General features: G+C 47.8%; 4 protein-coding genes across 14 annotated transcripts in view; 3 read left to right on the top strand and 1 right to left on the bottom strand.

The window, feature by feature from the left end:
• LOC132868988 (uncharacterized) overlaps positions 1-20,006 on the bottom strand; it is a 74,583-nt gene that overhangs the window by 23,774 nt on the left and 30,803 nt on the right. The gene's annotated exons all lie outside the window — the stretch shown is intronic.
• On the top strand, positions 2,665-4,219 carry LOC132869379 (fibroin heavy chain-like). Its single transcript, XM_060902718.1, has 2 exons — positions 2,665-3,981; positions 4,028-4,219. The coding sequence occupies exons 1-2, from the start codon at positions 2,665-2,667 to the stop codon at positions 4,217-4,219; spliced, it is 1,509 nt and encodes a 502-aa protein (XP_060758701.1).
• On the top strand, positions 4,337-5,951 carry LOC132869378 (fibroin heavy chain-like). The gene is made up of 4 exons (XM_060902717.1): positions 4,337-5,378; positions 5,457-5,588; positions 5,649-5,716; positions 5,886-5,951. The coding sequence occupies exons 1-4, from the start codon at positions 4,337-4,339 to the stop codon at positions 5,949-5,951; spliced, it is 1,308 nt and encodes a 435-aa protein (XP_060758700.1).
• Positions 13,667-14,083, top strand: LOC132869377 (ataxin-8-like). Its single transcript, XM_060902715.1, has 2 exons — positions 13,667-13,708; positions 13,775-14,083. Exons 1-2 carry the CDS (start codon positions 13,667-13,669, stop codon positions 14,081-14,083), a joined length of 351 nt encoding a protein of 116 aa, XP_060758698.1.

The raw sequence follows: 20,006 nt of genomic DNA, 5'->3' as shown, positions 1-20,006 counted from the left end.
CCACTGACGTCCTCCTGAGTGAAATTGATGTTGATATCCACTGCATTGATGTTCTTAGAGAAGGCTTCCACCTCATGGGTTTTGATTTTAACCCAGGTGTCATCCACATATCTGAACCAGTGGCTGGGAGCAACTCCTGAAAAAGTGGTCAAAGCTTTATGTTCCACTACTTTTTCAGGAGTTGCTCCCAGCTAAGACAGAAGCCTTAGCATCAAGGTCTACGGGAAACCCACACACACAGACCAGTACCTACTCTTCGACTCTCACCACCCACTGGAAGACAAATTGGGGACATTAGGACCTTGCAACACAGGGCTCAGAACATTCCTACAACGGTAGAAGGAAAAGAGAAGGAGCAGAATCACATCAAGAAAGCTCTTCAGAACTGCGGGTATTCCAACTGGTCTTTCTTCAAGAGCAGAAAAAGGAACATAACAGACACAAACAGGACAATGTAGTATATGCAATTCAGTGCAGTGAGGAATGCACGGACTCGTATATTGTGGAAACAAAACAACCGCTTCACAGGCACATGGCTCAACACAGGAGAGCCAGTTCCTCAGGCCAGGACTCTGCTGTCTATCTTCATCTTAACAACAAAGGACACTCATTTCAGGATTGCAATGTACGCATTTTAGCCAGAGAGGATTGTTGGTATGAGCGAGGAGTTAAAGAAGCCATTTTTGTCAACCTGGAACGACCATCACTGAACAGAGGTGGGGGTCTAAGACATCATTTATCAACCACCTACAATGCAGTCCTTAGCACACTTCCCAGACAACTGAATGCATACCAAAACCCAGCTGTTTGTCACTCACAGGAGGACAGAGAGAACCAACAATCCATTGATCACCCCAACGACTCTCTAGGCCATTCACACCCAGCCCCCAGTGACCCACACCAACAGGAGGACTCAACAACACCTTAGGATTGTTTTTCATCCATGAGAGGATAAATACCTGATACTCCCTATTAGTCAAGACAGCACTGAAGAAGCCTTTCGGATGAGAGGTGAAACGTCTTCAAAAATCTTCAAGCAAGTCCAGTTGCTCTCTTTTACCACCCACAGTTTACTATGACCTGGATGACTGAGAATCTTCACAGACATCACTACTGTTCATTATTTTTCCTTCAATGATCGACTTCTTACCTTCACATTTAAAAGATTTCAAAAGGTGAAATTAAAACCTACTTATGGTCAGTCAGCACAAAGATACCAGTTGATGTGTGTTTGCTTTGTGGCTCCTTTAAATAAAGTTTGCAGGATGAAGCATTCCAAACGGACTGATAACCACCTATTTTATCTACGCCACAGAGCACCCGCGAACTTCAGCAGCGACATTAGCAGAGCAGCCAAAGTGAATTTAATGCTCTCAGCACTTTCAGTCTGAATGCACCAATAAACAGAGACACACGGTGCTCTAAAGGCAGAGCGACAGGATGTGAACCATGTACAGGTCGTTATACTCAGTCTTTTAGGGGATAAATCACATGACTAAAAAAACAAAAATCATCCATTTTTCTTGTACTTTATTTTGCTTACTTTTACAATAGACTTAAACTAATAACTGCTAAATTACTGAATGTGTTAAAGCTTACAATAAAGCACACTAAATGGATTATATAGATAAGCAAATATTTAAATTTTCATTTATATTACAAAGAATGGTGTAAAGATTCTCAATTTTATTAAATCATTAAGAAGTTTTCAGGTGTAGGTGAATTTTATTGAAGTTCAATAAACAAGCCAAAGCAGGAACAGGAAAAGGACAAGGAGCAGGAACAGGAAAAGGAGCAGGAACAGGAAAAGGAGCAGGAAAAGAAGCAGGAACAGGTACAGGAGCAGGAAAAGGAGCAGGAACAGGAACAGGAGCAGGAAAAGGAGCAGGAACAGGTACAGGAGCAGGAAAAGGAACAGGAGAAGGAGCAGGAACAGGAACAGGTGCAGGAACAAGCACAGGAAAAGGAACAGGAAAAGGAGCAGGAAAAGGACAAGTAATAGGACCAAGAAAAGGAGCAGGAAAAGGAGAAGGTGCAGGAAAAGGAACAGGAGCAAGAACAGGAGCAGAAGCAGGAAAAGGAAAAAGAGAAGGAACAGGAAGAGGAGCAATAGGAACAGAAAAAGGAGCAGGAGCAGGAAAAGGAGCAGAAACAGGAGGAGGAACAGGAATAGGAGCAGGACAAGGAACAGGAAAATGAGCAGAAAAAGGTGCAGGAGCAGGAAAGGGAAAAGGAACAGGAAAAGGAACAGGAAAAAGAGCAGAAAAAGGTGCAGGAGCAGGAACAGGAAAAGAAACAGGAAAAGGGGCAGAAAAAGGTGCAGGAGCAGGAACAGGAAAAGGAACAGGAGCAGGACAAAGTGCAGGAGCAGGCACAGGAGGAGCAGGAAAAGGAGCAAGAGCAGGACAAGGAGCAGGACAAGGACTAGGAGCAGGAAAAGGAGCAGGAACAAGAATAGGACAAGGAATAGGAGCAGGAAGAGGATCAGGAATGGGAAAAGGAGCAGGAAAAGGAGCAGGAATGGGAAAAGGAGCAGGAACTGGACAAGGAGCAGGAAAAGGAGCAGGAGGAGGAGCAGGACAAGGAGCAGGTATAGGAGCAGGAACAGGCACAGGAGTAGGAACAGGAGAACTAAAAGGAGCAGGAGCAGGACAAGGAACAGGAATGGGAAAAGGAGCAGGAGCAGGAAAAGGAGGAGGAATAGGAGCAGGAGCAGAAGCAGGAAAAGGAACAGGAAAAGGAAATGGAGCAGGACAAAGAGCAGGAACAGGAAAAGGAGCAGGAAAAGGAGCAGGCACAGGAAAAGGGGCAGGAACAGGAGGAACAGGAAAAGGGGCAGGACAAGGAACAGGAAAAAGAGCAGCAGCAGGAAAAGGAGCAGGAACAGGAAAAGGAACAGGAGGAGCAGCAAAAGGAGCAAGAGCAGGACAAGGACTAGGAGCAGGAACAGGCACAGGAAAAGGAGCAGGAGCAGGAAAAGGAGCAGGAACAAGAATAGGACAAGGAATAGGAGCAGGAAGAGGAACAGGAGGAGGAGCAGGAAAAGGAGCGGGAACAGGAAAAGAAGCAGGAAAGGGAAAAGGAGCAGGAGCAGGAAAAGGATCAGGAGCGGGAACTGGACAAGGAGCAGGAAAAGGAGCAGGAACAGGAGAAGGAACAGGAGCAGGACAAGGAGCAGGTGCAGGAACAGGAAAAGGAGCAGGAACAGGAAAAGTAAAAGGAGCAGGAAAAGGAGCAGGAACAGGACAAGAAGCAGGAGCAGGAAAAGGAGTAGGACAAGGAGCAGGAACAGGAAAAGGAGCAGGAACAGGCGCAGGAGCAGCAAAAGGAGCAGGAACAGGAGGAGGAGCAGGACAAGGAAAAGGATCAGGAACAAGAATAGGACAAGGAATAGGAGCAGGAAGAGGAACAGGAGGAGGAGCAGGAAAAGGAGCGGGAACAGGAAAAGGAGCAGGAAAGGGAAAAGGAGCAGGAGCAGGAAAAGGATCAGGAGTGGGAACTGGACAAGGAGCAGGAAAAGGAGCAGGAACAGGAGTAGGACAAGGAGAAGGAACAGGAGCAGGACAAGGAGCAGGTGCAGGAACAGGAAAAGGAGCAGGAACAGGCACAGGAGCAGGAACAGGAAAAGTAAAAGGAGCAGGAAAAGGAGCAGGAACAGGACAAGAAGCAGGAACAGGAAAAGGAGTAGGACAAGGAGCAGGAACAGGCGCAGGAGCAGGAACAGGAGGAGGAGCAGGACAAGGAAAGGGAACAGGAGCAGGTGCAGGAGGAGGACAAGGAGAAGGAACAGGAGCAGGACAAGGAGCAGGTGCAGAAACAGGAAAAGAAGCAGGAACAGGCACAGGAGCAGGGACAGGAAAAGTAAAAAGAGCAGGACCAGGAAAAGAAGCAGGAACAGGAGAAGGTGCAGGAAAAGGAACAGGAGCAAGAACAGGAGCAGAAGCAGGAAAAGGAAAAAGAGAAGGAACAGGAAGAGGAGCAGTAGGAACAGAAAAAGGAGCAGAAACAGGAGGAGGAACAGGAATAGGAGCAGGACAAGGAACAGGAAAAGGAGCAGAAAAAGGTGCAGGAGCAGGAACAGGAAAAGGAACAGGAAAAGGGGCAGAAAAAGGTGCAGGAGAAGGAACAGGAAAAGGAACAGGAGCAGGACAAAGTGCAGGAGCAGGCACTGGAGCAGGAAAAGGAGCAGGAAAAGGAGCAAGAGCAGGACAAGGACTAGGAGCAGGAAAAGGAGCAGGAACAAGAATAGGACAAGGAATAGGAGCAGGAAGAGGAAGAGGAGGAGGAGCAGGAACAGGATCAGGAATGGGGAAAAGGAGTAGGAAAAGGATCAGGAATGGGAAAAGGAGCAAGAACTGGACAAGGAGCAGGAAAAGGAGTAGGAGGAGGAGCAGGACAAGGAGCAGGGATAGGAGCAGGAACAGGCACAGGAGTAGGAACAGGAGAACTAAAAGGAGCAGGAGCAGGAAAAGGAGCAGGAACAAGACAAGGAACAGGAATGGGAAAAGGAGCAGGAATAGGAGCAGGAGCAGGACAAGGAGCAGAAGCAGGAAAAGGAAATGGAGTAGGACAAAGAGCAGGAACAGGAAAAGGGGCAGAAAAAGGCACAGGAGCAGGAACAGGAACAGGAGCAGGAAGAGGAGGAGGAGCAGCAGGAAAAGGAGCAGGAGCAGGCACAGGAAAAGGGGCAGGAACAGGAGGAACAGGAAAAGGGGCAGGACAAGGAGCAGGAAAAAGAGCAGCAGCAGGAAAAGGAGCAGGAACAGGAAAAGGAACAGGAGGAGCAGGAAAAGGAGCAAGAGCAGGACAAGGAGCAGGAACAGGCACAGGAAAAGGAGCAGGAGCAGGAAAAGGAGCAGGAACAAGAATAGGACAAGGAATAGGAGCAGGAAGAGGAACAGGAGGAGGAGCAGGAAAAGGAGCAGGAGCAGAAAAAGGATCAGGAGCAGGAAAAGGAACAGGAGGAGCAGGAAAAGGAGCAAGAGCAGGAAAAGAAGCAGAAAAAGGCACAGGAGCAGGAACAGGAGGAGGAGCAGCAGGAAAAGGAGCAGGAACAGGAGGAGCAGGAAAAGGAGCAAGAGCAGGACAAGGAGAAGGAACAGGAGCAGGTGCAGGAACAGGAAAAGGAGCAGGAACAGGAAAAGTAAAAGGAGCAGGAAAAGGAGCAGGAACAGGAAAAAGAGCAGGAAAAGGAACAGGAAAAGTAAAAGGAGCAGGAACAGGAAAAGGAGCAGGACAAGGAGCAGGAACAGGAAAAGGAGCAGGACAAGGAGCAGGAACAGGCGCAGGAGCAGGAACAGGAGGAGGAGCAGGACAAGGAAAAGGAACAGGTGCAGGAGGAGGACAAGGAGAAGGAACAGGAGCAGGACAAGGAGCAGGTGCAGAAACAGGAAAAGAAGCAGGAACAGGCACAGGAGCAGGAACAGGAAAAGTAAAAGGAGCAGGACCAGGAAAAGGAGAAGGAACAGGAAAAGGAACAGGAAAAGTAAAAGGAGCAGGAACAGGACAAGGAACAGGGGCAGGAAAAGGAGCAGGACAAGGAGCAGGAACAGGTGCAGGAGCAGCAAAAGGAGCAGGAACAGGAGGAGGTGCAGGAAAAGGAACAGCAGCAAGAACAGGACCAGAAGCAGGAAAAGGAAAAAGAGAAGGAACAGGAAAAGGAGCAGGAGCAGGCACAGGAGCAGGAAAAGGAGGAGGAGCAGCAGCAGGAAAAGGAGCAGGAACAGGAGGAGCAGGAAAAGGAGCAAGAGCAGGACAAGGAGCAGGAGCAGGAAAAGGAGCATGAATAGGAACAGGAGGAGGAGCAGGAAAAGGAGCAGGAAAAGGATCAGGAACAGGAAAAGGAGCAGGAGCAGGAAAAGGAGTAGTAACATGGAAAGGAGCAGGAAAAGGAGCAGGAACAGGACAAGGAGCAGGTGCAGGAGCAGGACAAGGAGCAGGAACAAGCATAGGAGCAGGAACAGGCACAGGAGTAGGAACAGGAAAAGTAAAAGGAGCAGGAGCAGGAACAGGCACAGGACAAGGAGCAGGAACAGGCGCAGGATCAGGAAAAGGAGCAGGAACAGGAGGAGGAACAGGAATAGGAGCAGGACAAGGAGCAGGAGCAGGAAAAGGAGCAGGACAAGGAGCAGGACAAGGAAAAGGAAATGGAGCAGGATAAAGTGCAGGAGCAGGACAAGGAGCAGGACAAGGAAAAGGAAATGGAGCAGGATAAAGTGCAGGAGCAGGAAAAGGAGCAGAAAAAGGCGCAGGAGCAGGAACAGGAAAAGGAACAGGAGCAGGAAAAGGAGCAGGAACAGGAGCAGGCAAGGGGGCAGGAAAAGGAGGAACAGGAAAAGGGGCAGGACAAGGAGCAGGAAAAAGAGCAGCAGCAGGAAAAGGAGCAGGAACAGGAAAAGGAGCAAGAGCAGGGCAAGGACTAGGAGCAGGAACAGGCACAGGAAAAGGAGCAGGAACAAGAATAGGACAAGGAATAGGAGCAGGAACAGGAAAAGGAGCAGGAACGGGAAAAGGAGCAGGGGCAGGTGCAGGACAAGCAGAAGGAACAGAAGCAGGACAAGGAGCAGGTGCAGGAACAGGAAAAGGAGCAGGAGCAGCCATAGGAGCAGGAACAAGCACAGGAACAGGAAAAGGAGCAGGACAAAGAGCAGGAACAGGAGGAGTAGCCACAGCAGCAGGAAAAGGAGCAGGAGCAGGCACAGGAGCAGGAAAGGGGGCAGGAAAAGGAGCAGGAAAAAGAGCAGCAGCAGGAAAAGGAGCGGGAGCAGGATCAGGAAAAGGAACAGGAGGAGGAGGAGCAGGAAAAGGAGCAAGAGCAGGACAAGGACTAGGAGCAGGAACAGGTACAGGAAAAGGAGCAGGAACAAGAATAGGACAAGGAATGGGAGCAGGAAGAGGAACAGGAGGAGGAGCAGGAAAAGGAGCAGGAACGGGAAAAGGAGCAGGAACAGGAAAAGGAGCAGGAACGGGAAAAGGAGCAGGAGCAGGAAAAGGAGCAGAAACAGGAGGAGGAGCAGGACCAGGCACAGAAGTAGGAACAGGAGAAGTAAAAGGAGCAGGAGCAGGAAAAGGAGCAGGAACAGGACAAGGAACAGGAATGGGAAAAGGAGCAGGAACAGGCGCAGGACAAGGAGCAGGAACAGGCGCAGGAGCAGGACAAGGAGCAGAAGCAGGAAAAGGAGCAGGAACAGGAAAAGGAAATGGAACAGGACAAAGAGCAGGAACAGGAAAAGGAGCAGAAAAAGGCGCAGGAGCAGGAACAGGAAAAGGAACAGGAGCAGGAGGAGGAGCAGCAGCAGCAGCAGGAAAAAGAGCAGGAGCAGGAACAGCAGCAGGAAAAGGGACAGGACAAGGAGCAGGAAAAAGAGCAGCAGCAGGAAAAGAGCAGGAACAGGAAAAGGAACAGGAGGAGGAGGAGCAGGAAAAGGAGCAAGAGCAGGACAAGGAGCAGGACAAGGACTAGGAGCAGGCACAGGAAAAGGAGCAGGAAAAGGAGCAGGAACAAGAATAGGACAAGGAATAGGAGCAGGAAGAGGAACAGGAGGAGGAGCAGGAAAAGAAGCAGGAGCTGGAACAGGCACAGGACAAGGAGCAGGAACAGGCGCAGGATCAGGAAAAGGAGCAGGAACAGGAGGAGGAACAGGAGGAGGAACAGGAATAGGAGCAGGACAAGGAGCAGGAGCAGGAAAAGGAGCAGGACAAGGAGCAGGACAAGGAAAAGGAAATGGAGCAGGATAAAGTGCAGGAGCAGGAAAAGGAGCAGAAAAAGGCGCAGGAGCAGGAACAGGAAAAGGAACAGGAGCAGGAAAAGGAGCAGGAACAGGAGGAGTAGCCACAGCAGCAGGAAAAGGAGCAGGCATAGGAGCAGGCAAGGGGGCACGAAAAGGAGGAACAGGAAAAGGGGCAGGACAAGGAGCAGGAAAAAGAGCAGCAGCAGGAAAAGGAGCAGGAACAGGAAAAGGAGCAAGAGCAGGGCAAGGACTAGGAGCAGGAACAGGAAAAGGAGCAGGAACAAGAATAGGACAAGGAATAGGAGCAGGAAGAAGAGCAGGAAAAGGAGCAGGAACAGGAAAAGGAGCAGGAACGGGAAAAGGAGCAGGGGCAGGTGCAGGACAAGCAGAAGGAACAGAAGCAGGACAAGGAGCAGGTGCAGGAACAGGAAAAGGAGCAGGAGCAGCCATAGGAGCAGGAACAAGCACAGGAACAGGAAAAGGAGCAGGACAAAGAGCAGGAACAGGAGGAGTAGCCACAGCAGCAGGAAAAGGAGCAGGAGCAGGCACAGGAGCAGGAAAGGGGGCAGGAAAAGGAGCAGGAGCAGAAACAGGAAAAGGAACAGGAGGAGGAGCAGGAAAAGGAGCAAGAGCAGGACAAGGACTAGGAGCAGGAACAGGTACAGGAAAAGGAGCAGGAACAAGAATAGGACAAGGAATGGGAGCAGGAAGAGGAACAGGAGGAGGAGCAGGAAAAGGAGCAGGAATGGGAAAAGGAGCAGGAACGGGAAAAGGAGCAGGAGCAGGAAAAGGAGCAGAAACAGGAGGAGGAGCAGGACCAGGCACAGAAGTAGGAACAGGAGAAGTAAAAGGAGCAGGAGCAGGAACAGGACAAGGAACAGGAATGGGAAAAGGAGCAGGAACAGGCGCAGGACAAGGAACAGGGACAGGAGCAGGACAAGGAGCAGAAGCAGGAAAAGGAGCAGGAACAGGAAAAGGAAATGGAACAGGACAAAGAGCAGGAACAGGAAAAGGAGCAGAAAAAGGCGCAGGAGCAGGAACAGGAAAAGGAACAGGAGCAGGAACAGGAGGAGGAGCAGCAGCAGGAAAAAGAGCAGGAGCAGGAACAGCAGCAGGAAAAGGGGCAGGAAAAGGAGGAACAGGAAAAGGGGCAGGACAAGGAGCAGGAAAAAGAGCAGCAGCAGGAAAAGAGCAGGAACAGGAAAAGGAACAGGAGGAGGAGCAGAAAAAGGAGCAAGAGCAGGACAAGGAGCAGGACAAGGACTAGGAGCAGGCACAGGAAAAGGAGCAGGAAAAGGAGCAGGAACAAGAATAGGACAAGGAATAGGAGCAGGAAGAGGAACAGGAGAAGGAGCAGGAAAAGAAGCAGGAACGGGAAAAGGATCAGGAGCAGGAAAAGGAGCAGGAGCAGGAACTCGACAAGGAGCAGGAAAAGGATCAGGAATGGGAAAAGGAGCAGGAACTGGAAAAGGAGCAGGAAAAGGAGCAGAAACAGGAGAAGGAGCAGGACCAGGCACAGGAGTAGGAACAAGAGAAGTAAAAGGAGCAGGAGCAGGAAAAGGAGCAGGAACAGGACAAGGAACAGGAACAGGACAAGGAACAGGCGCAGGACAAGGAGCAGGAACAGGCGCAGGAGCAGGAAAAAGAGCAGGAACAGGAGGAGGAACGGGAATAGGAGCAGGAGCAGGACAAAGAGCAGAAGCAGGAAAAGGAGCAGGAAAAGGAAATGGAGCAGGACAAAGAGCAGGAACAGGAAAAGGAGCAGAAAAAGGCGCAGGAGCAGGAACAGGAAAAGGAACAGGAGGAGGAGCAGCAGCAGGAAAAAGAGCAGGAGCAGGAACAGCAGCAGGAAAAGGGGCAGGAACAGGAGGAACAGGAAAAGGGGCAGGACAAGGAGCAGGAAAAAGAGCAGCAGCAGGAAAAGATCAGAAACAGGAAAAGGAGGAGGAGGAGGAGGAGGAGGAGCAGGAAAAGGAGCAAGAGCAGGACAAGGACTAGGAGCAGGAACAGGCACAGGAAAAGGAGCAGGAGCAGGAAAAGGAGTAGGAACAAGAATAGGACAAGGAATAGAAGCAGGAAGAGGAACAGGAAGAGGAGCAGGAAAAGAAGCAGGAACAGGAAAAGGAGCAGGAGCAGGAAAAGGATCAGGAACAGGAAAAGGATCAGGAACAGGAAAAGGATCAGGAGGAGGAGCAGGAACAGGAGCAGGTGCAGGAGGAGGACAAGGAGAAGGAACAGGAAAAGGAGCAGGAACAGGCACAGGAGCAGGAACAGTAAAGGAGCAGGAGCAGGAAAAGGAGCAGGAACAGGAAAAGGAACAGGAAAAGTAAAAGGAGCAGGGACAGGAAAAGGAACAAGAAAAGTAAAAGGAGCAGGAACAGGAAAAGTAAAAGAAGCAGGAACAGGAAGAGGAGCAGGAAAAGTAAAAGGAGCAGGAACAGGAAAAGGAACAGGAAAAGTAAAAGGAGCAGGACAAGGAGCAGGAACAGGCACAGGAGCAGCAAAAGGAGCAGGAACAGGAGGAGGTGCAGGAAAAGGAGCAGGACAAGGAACAGCAGCAAGAGCAGGAGCAGAAGCAGGAAAAGGAAAAAGAGAAGGAACAGGAGGAGGAGCAGTAGGAACAGGAAAAGGAGCACGAGCAGGAAAAGGAGCAGGAATAGGACAAAGAGCAGGAACAGGAAAAGGAGCAGAAAAAGGCACAGGAGCAGGAAAAGGAGCAGGAACAGGAGGAGGAGCAGGAAAAGGAGCAGGACAAAGTGTAGGAGCAGGCACAGGTGCAGGAAAAGGAGCAGGAACAGGAGGAGCAGCAGCAATAAAAGGAGCAGGAACAGGAGGAGCAGGAACAGGCACAGGAGCAGGAACAGGAAAAGTAAAAAGAGCAGGAAAAGGAGCAGGAAAAGGAACAGGAAAAGTAAAAGGAGCAGGAAAGGGAGCAGGAACAGGACAAGGAACATGAGCAGCAGCAGGAAAAGGAGCAGGACAAGGAGAAGGATCAGGTGCAGGAGCAGCAAAAGGAGCAGGAACAGGAGGAGGAGCAGGAACAGGAATAGGAGCAGGACAAAGAGCAGGAACAGGAAAAGGAGCAGAAAAAGTCACAGGAACAGGAGCAGGAAAAGGAGCAGGAACAGGAGGAGGAGCAGGAAAAGGAGCACGACAAAGTGCAGGAGCAGGCACAGGTGCAGGAAAAGGAGCAGGAACAGGAGGAGCAGCAGCAGGAAAAGGAGCAGGAACAGGAGGAGCAGGAAAAGGAGCAGGAACAGGAGGAGCAGGAAAAGGAGCAAGAGCAGGACAAGGAGCAGGACAAGGAGCAGGAACAGGACAAGGACTAGGAGCAGGAGCAGGAAAAGGAGCAGGAACAGGAGCAGGAAAAGGAGCAGGAACAGGAAAAGGACAAGGAATAGGAGCAGGAAAAGGAACAGGAGGAGCAGGAACAGGAAAAGGAGCAGGAGCAGGAAAAGGAGCAGGAGCAGGAAAAGGAGCAGGAGCAGGCATGGCAAGGCAAGTTTATTTATATAGCACATTTCATACACAGTGGCAGTTCAATGTGCTTTACAGAAGTAAAAGCAAAACAGTAAACAATAGAAAATAAAATTACATAAAATAAATGGGGAAGAAAAATAATAAGAATTAAACAATAGTAGAAATAAAATAATAAAATGAAGTAAAAGTTCAGTAAAAAAATACAGCAGAATAAAATAGAATAAAACTTAAGTAAAGTTTAAAACATGCAGAGACTGTAAAAGTTAAGAAAGTTTAAAACATGTAAAGATGATGATATTTATCAGTTAGCAGAAAGCATCTGAGAACAGCTTGGTCTTTAGCCCATGTTTACATTAGACCGTATCAGCGGATCATCAGATTAACGTTTTTAAAACGATTAGTGTGCACACAGCAACACCAATACACGGATACGCTCGGCTCCGCAGGCATCCTGCGCTCCAAATCACTCCGCCCTGAACAGCGAGTGCCCTCTGGAGGGTGCGCACTCCGGCCCTGCGCAGCTCACAGAGCACGCGAGTGAAGTACACAAGCTGTGATTCGGGACTGAGCCGCTGTGTGTGTGATCCCAGCGCAGATCACTTACCACTTGCAAGTGGAAGGATGGCAAGCCTAAAGACAATCATAACTACACAATGGGCAGTATTTGCATCAGTATTTGCAGTATTTTCATACTTTTATACTCTTTAATGAAAGGTGATACAAGGCGGAAGTCCGCGCCGTTTTTCAGCAGTCGCGTTACATGACCAACGCCAGCGAATCAGGAAGGTGGATGTCACAGTGACGTTGTCCAATGACGACGCCAGCTAGAGCTCAGCACAGCGTATCCGCGTATCTCAATGTTTACACAGCACCGGAGCTGACACGATCTGGATTGAATACGTGGACCCTGGCGGATTCCCGTTTCCCGGCGTTTCCAGGCGGATTAATGTAAACGGACAGTGCATCCGCGAAGAAAACGAGACAGATACGGTCTAATGTAAACTTGGCCCAAGTCTAGATTTGAAGCTGCCAACAGCAGGAGCATTTTTAATGTCCTCTGGCAGTTGGTTCCATAGCTGCACTGCATAGTAGCTAAAAGCTGCTTCACCACACTTTGTTTTAACAACAGGTTTTACCAGTAAATTTTTCTGTTGCGATCTGGTAGATCTGATTGGGTTAGGCCGCTGCAACATATCAGAGAGGGAATTGGGCCCTGTACCATTTAGAGATTTGTACACCAGCAGCAATGCTTTAAAGTCAATTCTGTAGCTTACTGGAAGCCAGTGAAGGGACCTTAGAATTGGAGTAATGTGCTCTGTTCTTTTTGTTCGTGTGAGAACCCTCGCCGCTGCATTTTGCACCAGCTGAAGTCGTTTGATGGTCTTTTTTGGCAGGTCTGTGAAAAGGCCATTGCAGTAATCAACCCTACTAGAGATGAAGGCATGTATAAGTTTTTCCAGATCATTTTTTGACATAAGTCCTCTTAGTTTGGAAATGTTTTTTAGGTGATAAAATGCCGATTTAGTGATTGCTTTCATGTGACTGTCAAAGTTTAGCTCGCTGTCAATGAAAACACCAAGATTTTTAACCATTTCTTTAGTTTTAATCCCTTTTGTGTCAAGAATAGTGGTAATCCTGAGTCTTTCATCTTTTTTTCCCCAAATAGAATTACTTCTGTTTTATCCGAGTTCAGCTGAAGAAAATTTTGTGACATCCAGTTGTTGATTTGATCGATACACTGGTAGAGACATTCAAGGGGGGCATAATCATTAGGTGATAGAGCAAAATAAATTTGGGTGTCATCTGCATAGCAGTGATACAAAATTGAGTTGTTCTTGATGATTTGCCCAAGTGGGAGCATATAAAGGTTGAAAAGTAATGGTCCAAGAATCGACCCCTGGGGGACACCACAGGTCAAGGACATTGACGTTGAGGAACAATTTCCCATGGTAACAAAGAAGCTTCTATCTTTTAAGTATGAATTTAACCAATTGATAACTTTACCAGTCAACCCAACCCAGTGTTCAAGTCGATATAGCAGTATGTTGTGATCAACAGTATCAAAAGCTGCACTGAGGTCCAGTAATACCAGGACCGATGTTTTGCCTGCATCAGTATTAAGACGTATGTCATTTATAACTTTAATCAGCACTGTTTCAGTGCTATGATTGGCACGAAAACCTGACTGAAAATTATCAAAACAGCTGTTTGATATCAAGAAGGCAGTTAATTGATTGAAGACAATTTTTTCAAGGATTTTCCCGATGAATGGTAAATTTGATATTGGCCTGTAGTTATTTAATACTGAAGGATCCAGATTATTTTTTTTAAGTAGGGGCTTTACAACGGCTTTTTTCAGGGACACAGGAACAACGCCAGCCTCTAGGGATGTATTTATAATTTGAAGCACATCTGTAATTATAAGATAAAGAACAGACTTAAAGTTGGTAAGCAGAATGTCCAATTCAGATGTTGAGCAGGAGCAGGACAAGGAGCAGGTGCAGGAGCAGGACAAGAAGCAGGAACAGGCATAGGAGCAGGAACAGGAAAAGTAAAAGGAGCAGGAAAAGGAGCAGGAGCTGGAACAGGAGCAGGACAAGGAAGAGGACAAGGAACAGGAATGGGAAAAGGAGCAGGAACAGGCACAGGACAAGGAGCAGGAACAGGCACAGGAGCAGAAAAAGGAGCAGGAACAGGAGCAGGACAAGGAGCAGGAGCAGGAAAAGGAGCAGGAAAAGGAGCAGGACAAGGAAATGGAGCAGGACCAAGAGCAGGAACAGGAAAAGGAGCAGAAAAAGGTGCAGGAGCAGGAACAGGAAAAGGAGCAGGAACAGGAAGAGGAGCAGGACAAAGAGCAGGAACAGGAGGAGTAGCAGCAGCAGCAGGAAAAGGAGCAGGAGCAGGCACAGGAAAGGGGGCAGGAAAAGGAGGAACAGGAAAAGGGGCAGGACAAGGAGCAGGAAAAAGAGCAGCAGCAGGAAAAGGAGCAGGAACAGGAAAAGGAACAGGAGGAGGAGTTGCAGGAAAAGGAGCAGGACAAGGACTACAAGCAGGAACAGGAAAAGGAGCAGGAAAAGGAGCAGGAACAAGAATAGGACAAGGAATAGGAGCAGGAAGAGGAACAGGAGGAGGAGCATGAAAAGGAGCAGGAACAGGAAAAGGAGCAGGAACGGGAAAAGGAGCAGGAGCGGGAAAAGGAGCAGGAGCGGGAACTGGACAAGGAGCAGGAAAAGGAGCAGGAACAGGAGGAGGAGCAGGACAAGGAGAAGGAACAGGAGCAGGCGCAGGACAAGGAGAAGGAACAGGAGTAGGACAAGGAGAAGGAACAGGAGCAGGTGCAGGCATAGGAGCAGGCACAGGAGCAGGAACAGGAAAAGTAAAAGGAGCAGGAGCAGGAAAAGGAGCAGGAACAGGAAAAGTAAAAGGAGCAGGAACAGGTGCAGGAGCAGGAAAAGGAGGAGGAACAAGAACACGAATAGGAGCAGGAGCAGGACAAGGAGCAGGAACAGGAGCAGGAAAAAGAGCAGGAAAAGGAAACAGAGCAGGAGCAGGAAAAGGAGCAGGAGCAGGAAAAGGAGCAGGAAAAAGAGCAGGAGCAGGTGCAGGAACAGGAGCAGGAACAGGTGCAGGGTGAGAAACAGCATGAAGAGGAAAAATCCACACTCATTAGACCCAGGAACAAACATGAAAACCAGAACAGAAAAAAAAATGAACAAATGCTTCGGAAGTCAGACAAAGAAACACAAGGACTTAAATTCACAAACTCTTCAAGGGAAGAAGTGAAAGCAGGTGAGAGTAATCATGACAAACAATGACAATACAGGGGGCGGAGACAAGACATCAACCCAAACAAAAACACATGGCCATATAAACAAACACCAAAACGTGGGCGTGGCAGCATGGTGCTGAGAGCTGACACAAAGAGAAACATAACTGAGGAGGAAACAGGAGACGAGTGAAAGGTGACTGCTGTTAGTTCAAGTTGAGTTTTAATCTTTAATTCTGCTGCCATGTTTACTGGACCATTATATTCCTGCTTTAATACATCAGTACATTAAAAGTTCAGCACATTTCAGCTTTTATTCTCAGCATGAAGCACTTTCCACTGTAATAATTTACAATAAACACACTGCAAAGGAGCAAAGAGGAAATATCAGTGAACTGAAATTAAATGCATCAGTCGTAACTCTACAAGGAGGATAATAATTACAAAGATTTAAAGAAATGAATCCTGCAAGGAAACTGAGTTTATTTTATCTTCAGGTTCAGTGAAGACTGTTTGACTGACAGAACTTTTCACAGCCGCAGAAGGTGTGGTGTCAGAAAACGCCTGTCAGAGTGGTGCAAAGTCAACAATCTGCTCCTCAATACCACCAAAACAAAGGAGCTGGTTATTGACTTTAGGAAAAACAAAGCTGACATCCAGCCACTCATCATCAACAGGGCCTGTGTGGAGAGGGTCCCGGTGTTCAGGTTTCTCGGCATTGAACTGGAGAACGACCTAACCTGGAGTGCCAACACCAAGGAGCTGCTGAAGAAGGTGCAGCAGAGACTGTATTTCTGAGAATCCTCAGAAAGAACGGTCTCCCCCAAAATCTGCTCCGGGCCTTCTATCACTGCTCCATAGAGAGTGTGCTCACGTACGGACTGTGCTTATGGTACGGCAGCTGCACATCCTCAGAGAAGAAGGCGCTCCACAGGGTCGTTAGGGCAGCAGAGAAAACAGTAGGCTGCCCCCTCCCCACCCTGGAACAGATTTACACCTCCAGATGCCGCAGGAAAGCAATGGACATTTCAAAAGAATCTTCACACCCTGGTCATTGTCTCTTCCAGCTTTTGCCATCAGGCAAGAGATACAGAGCAATGAAAAGCAGGACAAACCGCCTAAAAACAGTTTTTATCCCAAAGCAATCATGGCTTTAAACTCAAATGTGCAATAGAACAATTCTTGGCCAATGTGCAATTTGTGCAATCTGTGTACATACAGAGCCAAAACAATTCTGTTCGTACTATTTTAAGTGCAATCCATGTACATGTAGAACCATACAATAGATTTCTGTTTATATTCTGCTTATACCATTTTACCAGTGCAACTCTGTATACTTTACTATTTATTTTTATACTTTATTTGTTCTCCCCTTTTTCCCCCTCTTCTTTTTTCTTTTTTTCTTTCTATAACTCAATGAGTCAACAGCACCTTCAATTTCGTTGTACCTTTGGAAAAGTGACAATGACAATAAAGACTTATATTAATAATCTGCTGCACAAACACTTCTGGATTATATTTAACACACTTCCTGCATTTCTGCTTCATTCACTACAGGCGCAATTGTAGCATTTTACAGTCAGGGTGTGCAAGAGCTCCTGGAGACTGACGTTAAGCGTCAGTGATGTTCAGGGGATGTGGGGATGTGTAAGAACACTTTAATAGTGTTGTGAAGTTTTGTAGCAAACTGGAGAAAGACTTCAAACTGTACATGTCATCATAAACAACTACGAAGGTAAGAAAATACTTCTTAAAAAAATGAACACACAAGCTAACGTTTGCCTTCAGAGTTTGCTGCAAAGTAGCTTGTGCTGATGCGAATGGGGATCTTCAGTTCAGTAATAATAATAATAATAATAATAATATGCTGGGCTGTAGTGTTTGGCACGGCCAGTGTCTTTTTGCCAATGTTCTCTGACTCTGTGGTTTTAGTTTCAATTCACTGCTCTGGTGTAAAAACGATGCTCCAGGCCTTTGGGTGGAAATAATGAAATGTTGATGACATACAGAAGGTTTGCAAACCATCATCTCCTGAGGTCACACTCTGATCTGGGAAGCTGTGGAAATTTTGAAGAGAGCAACGTGCTCATGATCTTTCGTCATTTATCTTTGAAAATATTCTGGTTTTAGTCTGCTGTGGCAGACACTCATTTAAATTGCATTAGTCAGAAACACCAGGTTAGATGAGACAACCAACACAGAACCTCTCATACATCTTGTAAGGTCACGACAACTCCAGTTTCTGGGCCACATCTTAAGAATGCCAGAGGAAGAACCATGCAGGAGGTACGCCCTTCACCGCCCACCACATGGCACAAGGAAACCCGGCCGACAAAGATCGTTATATTTCCTTGACATCCAGAGGCTGCTGGAAGACTATGACAACGTACTAGATCGGGATGCTGTCATAAAACTTGCTGAGGACAGAGTACGATGGAGACACTTTGTGGTCGCCTGCTCTGCAGCCAATTGATGATGATGAGTAACGACAAAGAGACAAATATAAACAACGCTACCATCAAAAAGCACATGGTTTAAAAACAAAAATACATCATCGCTCTGAGAACAAGCAGCCTGTTGCTGGGGTCTGGTACTGGATCTCTGATATCAGGAATCTTATTAGGACTCATTCAGAGTCCCAGAATTTTGAAAGAACCTCCAAAGGGTTCTTTGTTTCCATTATAAACGTCCACCCAAGACTGTAAAGAGTTACACAAATAACCTATGAAGCCAACACGAACTACTGCCTGCAGGGGTGCCAATACTTATAACTTTGTATTTATTTAACTTGTTTAACCTTTATTTAACCAGGCAAGTCACTAAGAACTAGTTCTTATTGAAAGTAGCGTCCAGGCAAAAGGGAAAAAAACAATAGGAACCACAGGAGATGTTAAAACATTTCAACACATCCACAACAGAAAAACTCGCAGTATGTGAGAGCTGCGCAGTCAAACACGCAGACTACAGCATCAGGCAGCACAGCAAATTAGATGGAAGTTACATACACAAGCAAGAAGAAAACACAGAGTACACATGAGATAACAGGAAATGTGAGCAGATATTCACCGTCTATTCACCTGGCTAACGCCCGCTCTCTGGCCAACAAGATGGACATACTGCTGCTCCTCAACACAATCAACACGGATTTTAACAGATCTGCTGCCTTGTGCTTCACCGAAACCTGGCTCGGTGAGTACATCCCAGACACTTCTCTCCACCTGCCTGGATTTCACCTGCACCGAGCAGACCGCGAAACAGAGCTCACGGGGAAAATGAGGGGAGGCGGAGTCTGCTTTTACATTAACGAAGGTTGGTGTACTGATGTCACAGTTCTAAACAAATCATGCAGTCCTCATCTGGAGTCATTATTCATAAACTGCAAACCGTTTTATGCTCCACGAGAGTTTTCCTCGTTTATTCTGGTTGGAGTCTACATCCCTCCTCAGGCTTGTGTTAGGCCAAATCCCATTTCACCCCTTGGACCAACCCCTTGGCCCTTCCCCTCCATTTTGCGCGTTCACGTGAAGGGGTAGGGGTATCCCAATCCCAGTTAACGCGGAGGGGTAGGGGAAGGGGTAGGGCTTCTGTACCCCTCCAAACGGAGATTTTCCTGGAGCTGACTCCGAACGAAGGGGTTTGAGTGATTTCCCACAATGCCATGCGGATTTCAGCGAGATTTCATGCGGATTTCAGAAAGATGGCGGTTCCCGCGGCGAAAGATTGTCATAAATGTATTTTCTCCATTATTTACGTGTTTTAAGTTGTTATCCAGAGGAAACACGCCGCTTGATTCGCTTTCGAGCTGAGAATGAGCAGCGATTTCTGAAATCCAAGCTGCTGCTAAAAAGCTTTGGGAGTGAGTATTGTTTTCGGTTGCTTGACTGCGTACGTTTTGTTCTGTTATTCTCGCTTTTATTGTTTACATGAGTGTTCTGACACCTCATTCTGTCGGATGTGGTGCACGAAGCGCCAAAGATATCCCATTCAGTGGTGTTAGTTAACAAATCACACCCTGCCAGCAGAGATTTCTGCCTCTGGCTCTGACTGTAGCGGCTGGTCGCAGCCAATGACGCATTTGGTCGCGTTTTGCTAACGTAAACGCTGACGGAGGTACGCGATGACGTATGCGATCGTTGAAGGGCTATCCCAATACGTAGGGGTTGAATTTCAAGCCCTATCCCTTGTAGCTCAGTTTCAAGGGGAAGGGCCAAGGGGGAGGGGGAGGGGTAGAAATTAGAATTGGGATTGGGCCTTACTGAGGCATTACAACACCTGGCTGACCAGATAAACAACGTGGAGAAAAAACACCTGGACTCTTTGCTCATTGTTCTGGGGGACTTTAACAGAGCAAACCTCAGCCACGAACTGCCAAAATATAAACAGCACATTAAGTGTCCCACCAGGGACACTAACACTCTGGACCACTGTTACACTGTTTTAAAGGACTCGTACCACTCTGTGCCCCGTGCAGCCTTGGGACTATCTGATCACTGTATGGTTCATCTTATCCCGACCTACAGACAGAAGCTGAAAGCTGCTAAGCCTGTAGTCAAGACGGTGAGGAGCTGGTCCGATGAGGCCAAAGTGGAACTACAAGCCTACTTTGACTGCACTGATTGGAGTGTTTTTGAGGCTACAGCTTCAGACCTGCATGAACTGACTGATACCGTGACATCTTACATCAGTTTTTGTGAGGATATGTGTGTGCCCACCAAGACCTTCCGTACATACAACAACAAACCCTGGTTCACTGCAAAACTCAGGCAGCTTCGCCAGGCCAAGGAGGAGGCCTACAGAAGTGGGGACAGAGTCCTGTACAAACAGGCCAGAAACACACTCACTACGTTTACATGCACATAGAGAGAACCGAATTTCTGCCGTTGCTCGACTGAAATCGAAGTTCAAAATGCCATGTATACACCTTAATTCGGCTGAAATTGAACCGAACTTGATTTCTCGGAATCGAGCTACACGACCTAGTTTATGCGATTTCTGCCGAGCTACTTTGTGCATGTATACCCTATCGAGCT

Source organism: Neoarius graeffei, chromosome 20 (genome assembly GCF_027579695.1).
Source record: "Neoarius graeffei isolate fNeoGra1 chromosome 20, fNeoGra1.pri, whole genome shotgun sequence".
Classification (NCBI taxonomy): Eukaryota; Metazoa; Chordata; class Actinopteri; order Siluriformes; family Ariidae; genus Neoarius; species Neoarius graeffei.
The sequence above is the reverse complement of the archived record's forward strand: the minus strand, read 5'-3'. Positions and strand labels throughout refer to the sequence as shown.